The 13,103-nt window shown below is 40.8% G+C and overlaps 1 protein-coding gene across 1 annotated transcript in view; it reads right to left on the bottom strand.

The window, feature by feature from the left end:
- Window positions 1–13,103, bottom strand: part of KIF26B (kinesin family member 26B) — a 315,318-nt gene that overhangs the window by 211,028 nt on the left and 91,187 nt on the right. The window contains exon 3 of the mRNA XM_054162331.1: window positions 8,517–9,047. Coding sequence (XP_054018306.1) covers window positions 8,517–9,047 — 531 coding nt within the window. The remainder of the gene's footprint in view (window positions 1–8,516; window positions 9,048–13,103) is intronic.

Raw genomic sequence — 13,103 nt, 5'->3', positions numbered from 1 at the left:
TAAAGCAAATCTACATAGAATATAAGATACCAGTTACCTTATGCCATATGGAAAGTTACCTCTTTTTTAATCCTAGTATCATAAATAAGGGATTCTTTTTATTGCCCACAAACACATAATCCCTTTATGAATTTCCTAAGATCTTAGCCTCAATTCTACTTCCAGAGCAGTAAATTCCATAGAACTTATTGTGGTGAGGCCCCACCTGGAATATTGCATCCAGTTTTGGGCTCCTCAGTTCAAAAGGGACAGGGATCTACCCCAGAGAGTCCAACAGAGGACAAGGATGATTAAGGGACTGGAGCACATGCCTTATGAGGAGAGTCCAAGAGACTTAGGGCTTTTTAGTCTGGAGAGAAGACTGAAAGGGGATCTAATACATGTCTATAAATATATGTCAGGAAGGAGGCGGCAGCCTCTTCTCACTTGCACCCTGTGAAAGGACAAGGGGCAGTGGATGTAAATTACAGCACAGGAAGTTCCACCTCAACATGAAGAAAAACTTCTTTACTGTAATGGTCACAGAGCACTGGAACAGGCTCCCCAGAGAGGTTGTGGAATCTCCTCTCTGGAGATGTTCAAGACCCATCTGGATGTGTTCCTGTGCAACCTGCACTAGATTCTATGGTCCTGCTCTGGCAGGGGGTGTTGGACTCCCTTCCAACCCCTAACATCCTGTGATCCTGTGAACTGTACACTGCACGAAAAGCGTGTTTCCTCTTCTCACTTCCAAACAGGCTGTCTGAACTTAACCTCTATGTTCTGAACTATGAAATAAAGCAGAAGCTGACCACTTTTCTCTCTTATTCTTTGCTGTTATTTGCAGCAGGGGAAATAAAGGGGATGACTTTGTGCCAATGCATCAGTTTGTTTTCTCTCCATCCCATCTCTACATCATTCTTCTCACCATTAGAACACCTCTCCTCCTCTCCATTTGTATTTTTTGTTCAATGATGTAAGCAACCATCACAGCTATTATTTCAGAAAATAAATTAAGTCTCACACACGGCCAAAATCCTTAAGCGACAGCGTAGGGGAGGAAACCAAGACTCCAAATCCTCACTAATTGTGATCTTCTGGCTTTCACTAATTTGCAGGATTAACTCACCCCTCTAATAGTCCACAGATTTCTTCCTCACATCACAGTTGAGTCATGGGGTTTTCATACTCATAGGATAAGCCTACTTAGCTCTTTTTAGTCCATGTGGGATACCCTTTACCTCTTTCTTCCCTTGGTCACCCCAGTATCACGAAGGGGAAAATAATGATTCTAAGGTCATGAAGCCATGCATAAAAATGCCGTAAGAAATCAAATCACACCAATGTAATGCAAAAAGAAATCCCTTCTACAGTTCACACAGACTTCAGCTTCCCTTCTTGATGATATTAGACAATCAGCATACAACTGGGCTGCTAGTTGAGGGGGTGGACAGGAGGAAGGAAATACAAATAAGCCAGCTCCTCTGATATACAAACCAATCAATCATGGCAAAATGTCAGCTGATAACATACACTAGTTTTAGTATGGTCATATCTAATTATTACTGAGGCTTTTAGTTAGAGGAAAGCTGTCTCGAGATAACTAATGCATGGGGGAAGAGGGCAACAGAGATAATTAAAGGGATATAATTTTAGTGCAAATGAATTTGTTTGACAATCTGTTTCTTAGCCCATTCAATCTTTGGAAATAAAATTCCTGCATTTTGTCTACAGTCTGCCCATAGTGCTGCCTTGTTAGAATCCAGGTCACAAAATTAAAGAAAACAGATCAGTGCAAGATTTCACATGTTTGTTCAGCATCATCATTCAGGAGCTAGTAGTAACAGGAACAAAGTTTTCTACTGTGTTCAGGGAGCTATCATACTTAAATGGGGATCTCACACATGCAGTAACTGAACTGCTATTGAAACATAAGCCACAGAAAAAATTCTGGACCAAAATCTAATTGCACAAAGGCAAAATACTTCCTGTATTAGGTATCCTGTACTAAATTGTATGTGATTGCATAAGAACATAGTACTAGAAGAGACAGAATACAAATCTCCTTTTCTCTTGCTGCTAAGATGCTTTGGCAAAATAGGTCTCGCTCTGGGAAGCATGGAAGAATTACAGAAGACACTTGTTAGTCTACAGATGGAACAAATAGCTTGATTTCTGCACCTTCCATTTTATGCTATAGACGCTGCTTAAGTTAGCCTGACACTGCTGTAGCAATCATTAACATTTTTACTTTATCCTGCTGAACACTTAGAAGCAACAGAAAAAACAGCAAGTGGAAGAGAAATAAACATCACAGACTTGGAAATAAAGCTTGGAATCAAAATCCTGGATAAGAATACCCCATACAGACACTGGCTCTGTATCTAAATTCTCTATTGTATGTCCAACTCTAATCATCACCAGTTTCTTTGTAAAAGCTTGTGCCTTGAAGAACTGATGTGTTATGAGATAGTCATGACCTAAGTAAACTCCAAACAAATTACTGCAAAACTCTAGAACAAGCTGGTGCTTTCTCAGAGAACAGTGTTCCCCTAAACACACATTATACATAAAGAGGAAACAGAAAACACATACTGTAGGCTTTCATCAATTGTACACAAACAAAGCCTTTGATAAGTCTCTGAATAGGCTTGAGATCATTATGCCTGGGGCCAAGAGGCTCTCAGTAGTTTAAGATCTCATTTTCCAACCTTTCAGTCAAAGGCTCTTTTTAAGTGCAGGGGAGAAAGGAACATTTTTTCTTTGAATATTATGTTCACAATACTCATACTCAAATCCTTACATGCACTATCTTTTTTCTTATCAAATTCAAGCTTCATAACTTCAAGCTCTGGAGCAGGAGGTGCTTATTCACACCAACAGCCAGATATTCTGTTACCCATACTCCCTTTCATGGCCCACATTGCCCCTGGAAAAGTTGCCCTTTTTCATTTCTCAGGATATTCCCTTCCTGTCACTCAAATCTACCAAACACACTGATTTTTCTTCTATTATTATTATCATCATCATTATTATAAGTTAAAAATAAATCTACTTAAAAGGCATTAAAGGATTCTTATGCAGATCCAAGAATGTAGCTAGAGGACTGAGGAAATACCCACCATGTTATGTTCTGCAGCTTACAAAGAAGTGTCCTGTTTTTGGTCCAGAGGCACATCAACATGCAAGAACCATGTAGTTAATTTAGGTTAAAATGATGGTGTTCATTCTGAAGAGGAACAACTGCTTTTGAATAATGGAACACTTTTACTCTAGTAAAGTTTTAGCATAACCAGTTTAATCTAGTAATTATTTTCAACTCCTCTTCCAAAGCAAACCCTCAATTAGTCTGAATTTCTAAGAACACAAATCTATCACATTTTTTAATGAGGTATTTTAGCTACTTTGGCAGCTTTGAAGTAATAAAAACGTAATTCATTCGATTTCATATCACATTCTCTATAAAAATTATGAAAAGCAATCATTTAATAAAGCTATTTGGACTTTCATCACCTACAATAGTACCCCAGGTCCCAAAATTTCTTTTTTATTAGAAGTGTTCTATAATAACTGGAAAGCAGCAAAAACTTATTTAACACCAATATCCTATAATTCACATTAGCAGCTCCACAAACAATTGCAGCCCTTCTCAGGTAAAACCTTGCCAGTTTAAATGAGTTTTCTTTGAACAGGTAAGGACTGAAATCCTCTTGAGTGATAGGGAGATTAACAGAAGCCTTTACAAATGTTGAAACAGTGTGATCCCTGGGGTTTACAAATGCTACTTGTTGATGGCTGAGAAAGCATGATTTTCAGATTCTGGATCAAATTATTGAATTTAGGCTTGTACTGTCCTACATTTACTCAACAGAAAAGGGACCATTTTACCTTGACCAGATAATCATTTCAGCATTCCAGTATTCATAACAGGGTTTTAATTTGCTATACTTTGTTTAAAATAAATCAATTCCCTGTTTTGTAAGCAGACAACCTAGCAGCAAAGTTTTGATGCAGCCCCTTACAGAAAACAGCATCAGCTGTTCATTTGTGAGCCAGGCCTAAGGTGTTTTGAACCAGATCTTTGTTTCCATCTAGTCAACTGGTGGCTAAATATCGAATCACATAAACCAGGGCCAGTAGGGACTGATGAGGAATCCTACATCATGTCCTAATCTCCAGGTAGGCACAGTTTTGTCTAAACTCTTAGCAGCTATTTCTTTGACTTATTCTTAGGAGACTCCATTGATGAGCTCCCATCATGTCTCCATGGAATCAGCAAGGCTTTTTAGCCTCTGACGGACATATCTAGTGAGAGACAGTACTATTACTTCTATTTTTCAGAATTTAAACATAATACATTACTAAATCTGGTAGTATATAAATTCTGATTTGTTTCACCTACTCCTGATAGCAATTACTCTTTCTGCAAAGGCAGCTGCATAGTGGCATGTCATTTAAGTCTTGCCCTACACTACCTGCAGCAGTTGAGCCCTACAGTATCACAACACTCACTTTTTTAATAGTGGATTTTATTTGTAGTGGGTTTTGTGGGTTGTTTGGTTTTGGGGTTTTATTTCTGCCAGAACTGAAACAAAAGTTGGTTCAAGTTTTAGGCAGTCTGGAGGGGATATCCTAAAAAGGGAGTAACATCCTAGAGCTTAGGACAGTAGGAGTAACTCTTAGTGTCTGAACTTGTCATGAGTCAATTCTGAGCTACAGAATGTCACTTCCAAACTAAAGATTCTTTTTGGTGATACTTCAAAGAAGAAAACACAATCAGTTTTCAAAGTACTCAGCCACTTCTGTCAAGTTATCTAGACTGACAACAGCTAGTTAACAATCGGAGGGAACTACAACAGATGTCACCAAGTCTAGAGCCATGAGAGTGACTTCTCCCTGGACATCAACTCAGCATTGAGGTAGAAGCATACAATACCTTTCTGTGTGAAGTGCAAGGCTTTCTATGCCCTGTACCCCTCCATAAAATGCCTTCTCTTTGCCTATTTTCTATATCTAAGCTAATGCATAGTGAAGTTCTTATAATCATTGTTCTTAAAGGAAAATTTAATTCATAAATAGATATTCACAGGTAAGCAGCTAGTGCCTCTTTTTAATTGCAACTTCAAATCAAGAACAGTTCCAATCAAGATGAGAATAAGAGACTCATCTTCCTAATGCTCTTCCCCAGCAATGTTTTCTAAGTGCATAACAAACAAAAAATATTTGTATGGGAGAGAGATCTAAAACATTCTGAAAATGTGTAACAAGTAAGATTGGTCCCAGTACACAAAGGCAGAAAAAGCAAAGCTTGCATCATCCTACTACTTCAAACTAGAAATAAATTGCTTGTCAGAGTTTTCCTTCTTACTTGACACCAAAACAAAAGGACACAGTCTCAAGCTGTGCCAGGGGAGGTTTAGGCTGGAGGTTAGGAGGACGTTCTACACAGAGAGAGCGACTGCCCATTGGAATGGGCTGCCCAGGGAGGTGGTGGAGTCGCCATCATTGGAGGTGTTCAGGAGAAGACTTGATAGGGTGCTTGGTTGCATGGTTTAGTTGATTAGGTGGGTTGGATGATAGGTTGGACGTGACGATCTTGAAGGTCTCTTCCAACCTGGTTTATTCTATTCTAATTCCTAGTCTGATACAGATACCACATGACAAAACACTAAAATACTTCCAGCTTGCTTAAAGACAACAGCTGTCATTATTATTCCTTGACTGGACAATCAAAGGTGACATTTAAAGTGAGAATTTCAACATTTCAAAGTGTAAAATTAAATGGAATATAAAGCTAACTACCATCACAGACCAGTATCAGGTTTTGCTTGGGGCTTTATGGGATTTGTTGGAGGGCTCTGTGTTGTTTGTGTGGGGTTTTGTTGTTTTAGGGGTTTTTTTGGGGGGGGGTGATTTTTTTTTTGTTTGATTTCTGTTTGTTGAGGATGTTTTTTGAGGATGGAGTGTCTTCTCTATTTCAAAGTTATTGAACTGAGAGGGAAATGGTAGGAATCAATCCTTAATCTAACTGGAGTCAATCTAAAGGATCAGCATGGAAAGCTTTTAATTTTACATTCTCCTTAGTGATTATTTCTGAGACAAAATGAATCATCTAGGAAAATTATATTAAAAGGTAAACAAAAAAACATTTTCATTGAAGATGAACTGAAAAGATCGCGAATGCAATAAAACTGAACTGATTTTCCTAATGCCAATAATTATTCTATTTCCTCAATGTACATTCTTTATTCAGGTCTGTCTTTTTTTTTTTCCCTCTCCTTAGATGAAGCTGAGATCACATACTACCTGCCCAAATGCGATTCAGGTTCGCTAGAGCATAAATCCACAAAGCTATAAAGTTACACATTTTACAGATAAAACAACTGTAGGTCACTTCTGGTTTTACTAAGTCTTCTTTGGTGCATGACAGTATCTTCACAGTATCACAGTATCACAGTAACTAAGGTTGGAAGAGATCCCAAGGATCATCAAGTCCAACCTGTTCCAACAGACCTCACAACTAGATCATGGCACCAAGTGCCACGTCCAATCTCCCCTTGAACACCTCCAGGGACGGCGACTCCACCACCTCCCTGGGCAGCCCATTCCAATGACGAACGACTCGCTCAGTGAAGAACTTTTTCCTCACCTTGAGTCTAAACCTCCCCTGGCACAACTTGAGACTGTGTCCCCTTGTTCTGGTGCTGGTTGCCTGGGAGAAGAGACCAACCCCCTCCTGTCTACAACCACCTTTCAGGTAGTTGTAGAGGGCAATGAGGTCGCCTCTGATCCTTCTCTTCTCCAGGCTAAACAATCCCAGCTCCCTCAGCCTCTCCTCACAGGGCTTGTGCTCAAGGCCTCTCACCAGCCTTGTTGCCCTTCTCTGGACACGTTCAAGTGTCTCGATGTCCTTCCTAAACTGAGGGGCCCAGAACTGGACACAGTACTCAAGGTGTGGCCTAACCAATGCAGAGTACAGGGGCACAATGACCTCCCTGCTCCTGCTGGCCACACTATTCCTAATACAGGCCAGCATGACATTGGCCTTCTTGGCCACCTGGGCACACTGCTGGCTCATGTTTAGGCGGGTGTCAATCAGCACCCCCAGGTCCCTCTCTGTTTGGCAGCTCTCCAGCCACTCTGACCCCAGCCTGTAGCTCTGCATGGGGTTGCCGTGGCCAAAGTGCAGCACCCGGCACTTGGACTTATTAAATGCCATCCCATTGGACTCTGTCCATCTGTCCAGTTGGTCAAGGTCCCTCTGCAGAGCCTTTCTACCTTCTAACTGACTAACATCTGTTCCCAACTTGGTGTCATCTGCAAACTTGCTGATGACTGACTCAACCCCCTCATCCAGATCATCAATGAAGATGTTAAAGAGGATAGGGCCCAGCACTGATCCCTGGGGGACGCCACTGCTGACTGGCCGCCAGCCGGATGTGGCACCATTCACCACCACTCTCTGGGCTCGGCCCTCCAGCCAGTTCCTAACCCAGCACAGAGTGTTGCGATCCAAACCACGAGCTGACAGCTTAGCCAGCAGTTTACTGTGGGGGACGGTGTCAAAGGCCTTGCTTATGAATAACATAGCTTTTTGCTGGGTGTAATATCAGTTACTCATACTGATAAACGTTACATAGTAATTTAGAGATCTATGCTGTAATCTGTTCGTAACATAGCAGAAAGACCAACATTCAAAGACACTTATGTTCCTTAAGGAAACCAATAGAGAACTCAAAGAACAGGTTTACATCACAATCTACAAGTGCTTGAGCACTCTGAAAATATCACCATTTTCAGCTAAGTGCACCAAAAAGTTGCTTCTTTGCCAGCTGGTGTGAATGGATTCTACAGATACTTATGGTTGCAGCATACCAGGAAACAGCAGGCCAAAGAGGAACAAAAGAACATACTGAGAAGTACATCAAAATCTTCCCAGAACTGCTAATCTGCAGAGATTAGTGGACCTGTTGAATCCATGAGACCCCAAAAAAATCAAACCACCAAGAATTAGTTGCAGCTGCAGAAGGCCACCGGCACATACCAGCATCAGGAAGAATGCAACTTGGAACGCACCCATGAATGCAGTGCCTGCTACATGTGCACAGACGATAAGATCATAAATACACACAATGAACCTTCTGGGTATTTCCAGAATTCCCACCCAGAAGTCATTGGTGCACTAGTGCTCATTTCCACTTGAGTAAACAAGTATGGTGGACTCCCAGCTGTTGCTCCAACCACATATGAGCAAGAGTGAGGAGTGTGTGAGGAAATAATTGCATGCATGGTATGAATAGTTATCTACTATTAAAAACAAGAGCTGGGTTCTATTATTAGCAACAGCTGAATTAATAAAAGATGTTCTAATTAATACTTGTGATCTGTGTCTCCTCCAGCTCAATCCCCTATCAGGGAAACAAATTCATAGCATTCACTGTATGAATGGCTCTACTTCTACCTAACAGGAGCAAGCACCATTAGCATGGCCATAAAAGCTTCAATGGGAAGAAAACACAATTTGTGATTTTACTTACTTGGTAGGGATATAAAGTGACACCATTCGTTCTAGACAAAGACCAAGTGCCATCAAGGTACTGATGAGCCTGAATAGCCACAGAGTTGAGAACATTACCATTGCTGGGGCTGGTGGCCATTTGAAAGCTGACCTTGGCTTGGTGTCCAGGAGAGCCATTTTTCTTCTCCACACCATTGACAATTCCTAGACTGTTGGGTTTTCCACCGTGTTTGTTTGCAACAAAGCCCGTATAATTAGATGTAGCGTACGGAGCAGGCACGTATGCCCAGTCCCTGGGCTGCAGGCTGCCCATGTGCCGAGGACTCACTAACGTGGGGATGTTGGAGAGAGGTGGAGGAGAGCCTGGGGAGAAATCATAACGTTCTGAGTTGGCAGCTTGCTCTAAGGTCAGCACCATCTGAATGGCCTCTTGCTTCAGCTGGTTCAGGTGTGCAGCACAAACGTCACATCTGTTGTCCTTCTCATTCCATGCTTTACGAATGGTATTGGGAACTTGGAGCTTGTCATGAATCAAAGAGAAACCTGGATCCTAAAAAAGAAAAAAGAAAAAAAAATTTTAAAAAAATGAAGAAGAGAGAGGGGGAAAGGAGAGAAATATTTAACCATGGTGATCACAGCAACACATAATGCACACAATCAGCAGGAATGAAAAGCCAATTTAGGAGATAAGTTTAAATGCAAACAAAGGCCACTAGATACAGTCAACATATGCCAGCACCAGACTTGGGTGGGGGAGGAAGAAACACACAGATTGTGTTGGAAAGAAAAAAAAAATCCTTTTCCTGATAAGTGACAAATATTATCATTTCACCTCAAGCTTCAATGCATGATGGAGAGAACAAATTAACTTGCTTCACACCACTGCACCTAATTTCTGGCTTGAATGAAATCTATTCTTGGTTACACAGGTGAGATCAACAGGAACTCCACTAAAACCAGTGGCTTGTAGCAAGGTTCACAAATTCATCTACTCATCAATTCCAGCTTTTGGTACTCAGAAAATTCAGGAAATCTTCTGCAATAAAACATAACTTTTTTAAAGTAACATTTCAAAGCCTGCCTCTAAAGAAAAGGGAAAAAAATAATAAAAGGGAAGGAAAAAAAAAATTTAAACCACAGAAGTACCATCACTCTCCCAAAATCATTTTCAGAACTCAAAACAGATATCTGACAAAAGTTTAAGACCTTTTCAGCATTTCACTTACCAAGAATAAACTTTTCAGCCAGAAAACAAAACCAATGAAACAAAAGAGAAAAACCTTTTCTGTTCATGAAATGATCTACCACTGCTTTGGGTAGCTGCTAACATCATAAAACAAAACAATGATTTTATTTCAAGAATAGAATGTGTATAGGGTCAGGAATTTGTAAAGACTAATTTCCCTCTTGAAAAGCATAGTCTGAGCACAAACCCATGTGATCAGGTTTAAAACCTCTTGCCTTATGTCTTAATTTCATGTGGAGATCTTTGAATGTCAGTGGTGATCTCCACAGAGCAATGCCACGCTGATCTGACTACAGACATTAAATGCTGGCTTAAATTGCAAAGTGGTTCAGTAAGCTGTAGACCCAAACAGCCATCTTAACAGAAGCTTATTACCAGACTTGCCATTTCATACAGTATTATGCAGTTTTAGAAACTGACAGCAATGATGGGTGTGTTATACAGTGCAAACAACAGTTACATGCTGGAAATATTCCTTGGAAATTTCACACTGCATTGCTGTGGTTTTGCAGATCAGGCAGAGCAGACTCCATGTTCCTCTCCTTATGTTTTGGAGACCTATTGGTGGATTTTCTTATGACTACTCAAAAAGATTCATCCCTCTCCTTTGTGGCTTTATCAACTTCAGTGGCAAACTGAAATAGGATTGGAAGAGTGTGGGGGCAGAAATGATACAAATAGACACCACCCTTATTTGACAAACCCCATGACACCCAAGATAGACAGATTTTATGTCTTAATAGTTTGGCTGTTAAGGGAAAGAATGGGTAAGGGGGTACAACATAGGGAAGAAGAGAATTTGTTGGTAAAGGGTCATATTCATTATGATCTGTCTTTATTATATACTCAGGCATTTTATTTTCACTGTTTAACTACCGTGAACAGCTCCACAGCATGCTGTGATTAATTGATTCATAAATCATGGTGCCTCTTTATGCACAGCAGCACAAGAGCTGAGAGTTCTAGCCCCAGAAGCCCAAGAGTCATATAAGCTGATGGGAAACAACAGGAGGCTGAGATGTGATCATGCCTCAAGCTGGTCATTTCTATTTTATATACAAAGGGGGTCAGAGCATCAAAGTGTGTCAGGAAGGCAGCAACTGGATTCTATACCAACCCTCCCCCCCGAAACCTTCGGGAAAGGGACTGGTGGAAATAAAGGGGGGAAAAAAGAGGATGCAAGAGATGTCAAATCTTATTTTCCAACCCAGACCATAACTAGGTCAACAGATCACATCAGATCTAGGCACCCCTTCCACAGTGCCAGTTATGCAGTGAAAAGGCTCTCTACCTTTGCCATAATGAGCTAGACAAAGCTATCTACGTAGATGAAGTGAACAGAGTCTTCTTTTCCAAGCTGCTCCATGTCAGTCCAGGAAAAAGATTCCTTCAGCTAGCTAGTGCCACAGAGCTAGTTGTTCTTGAAAGTTAACTTTCCTTAGGCAACTGGGCTTGAACCCAGGTAATTTTATATAACATTCAGATCCAGCAGCAGTTCAACATGGAAATTCCTTGATACTATGACAAATATTCCAAGGAAATAAAGCCTTCACTCTAAAGTAAGCAAATGTCAGCATGATATAAATATTCAAGTAGCACACCAACTTTAAACAGTGCTGGACAGCAGCGAATTCAGCTTCATCTCAGTGTTAAAACAAACATCAGATCATTCTCTGATACAACAATAAACAGAGAGGGAGAGAAGAAGGGGAAAAGGAAGACTGTTCCTTGTCAGGAGCAGAAAAGAGGAAAACAGGCACAACCTAAACTGATACTACCAAGAGTGGCCCTACTAACCTATCAGACTCTACTAGACAGGTAGCTCAACACTGGATCCAAGTTTGGAACATGAAACAGAAAAGCCTGCAAGACAGCAAATAAATTTGAAGAAATTAAGGTTCCAGAAACATCACTCACACTGTGTTCTCAAAACAAAACTGATAAAGCCTTAAAGAGTTTACTTAGTTATTCTGCACCGGGCAGCTCCACTGTAACTTCACAGAATAATCAGCTGACAGGCTTGCAAACATTTAGCAGGAAAGAGGCCAAAGCTGGTCAGTCATTACATCCTTGCATGAAGAGCAAGGATATGCAGCTACATAGCATTTTCTTTCACTACTTAATCTGCAAGCCATCATCTGCACACATTCCCAAGGAATGCTTATTAGTTCAATAAACAATACTCTGTCCTATAGACATACAATATCTTATTCCATATGAAACAGTGATGGGCAAGCCTCACTAAGCAGCAGGAGTTGGAGAGATTATACTCACTACTAAAACTTGTGAGGTCTAAGAAACTCCATACTCTGTCGCATGAGAGCAGATTTGCTTGTGAAATTTGAGGTTGATATTAGAAATACCATTTATATTTTGGCACTCATTTCCAGTACTGACAGAACAAAGTACAGTGACATTGAAAACTGAAACAGAACTTTAGAAGTCACAAAAGCGTTTGGTTTGAGTTCAGGGCAAAGGTTCATGAGGTTTCTCTTATTGCCATCATGGTTCACCCATCTTTAGTATAAACAGCGTTACTATAAACTCTTGTTCCTATAATAAACAAATGAAGGCATTTAAGTGGTTTGAAAGCTTCAAGAGATCAGTCACAACACAAACCACTGCATAAATGCACAAGACAAGCAATGAGAGTGCACTCTGAGCTCTGTTGCAAGAAGCTTTTTTTTTATATTAACCTTGGAGTTTTCAAGCTCAAGTAAACACCAATTCCAGCTATGTTTAGTTTTTCATCTTCTCCACTGTAACCAGATAGTAACTAATCCTTCACCTATGGTCCTGAACAAAAAACTCACATGGGAAAGACAGAAGAGGGAAAGAATTTTTGCTTTTCTAGAGATCCATCATAGGTATAGTGAGAGTGATATTGTGGTAGGAATCTATTATAGACCACCCAACCAGGATGAAGAGGTAGGTGAAATTTTTTATAAGCAGTTGAGAGAGGTCCCACAGTTGCTTCCCTTGTTCTCATGGGAGACTTCAACTTCTTGGATGTCTGCTGGGAACACAATACAGCAGGGAGAGAACAGTCCTGGAGGTTCCTGAAATGTGTGGAGGACAACTTCCTGACAAGTGGTGAGGGAGCCAACCAGGGAAGGTGCCCTCCTGGACCTGCTTCTTGTGAAGAGGGAAGAACATGTGGGGGGAAGTAAAGGTTGGAGATCATCTAGGGCTCAGCGATCACAGGATGATGCAGTTCACTATCCTTGGAGAAACAAGGAGAGGGGTTAGTAAAACCGCCACCTTGAACTTCCAGGGGGTAAACCTTGGCCTGTTCAGGAGACTGATTGACAAAGTCCCTTGGGAGGCCACCCTGAAGGATATAGGAGTCCAGGAAGGCTG

The sequence above is a fragment of the Dryobates pubescens genome, chromosome 6 (genome assembly GCF_014839835.1).
Source record: "Dryobates pubescens isolate bDryPub1 chromosome 6, bDryPub1.pri, whole genome shotgun sequence".
In the NCBI taxonomy this organism is placed as follows: domain Eukaryota; kingdom Metazoa; phylum Chordata; class Aves; order Piciformes; family Picidae; genus Dryobates; species Dryobates pubescens.
Note: the sequence above shows the minus strand (reverse complement) of the source record. Positions and strands in the feature narration are given on the sequence as shown.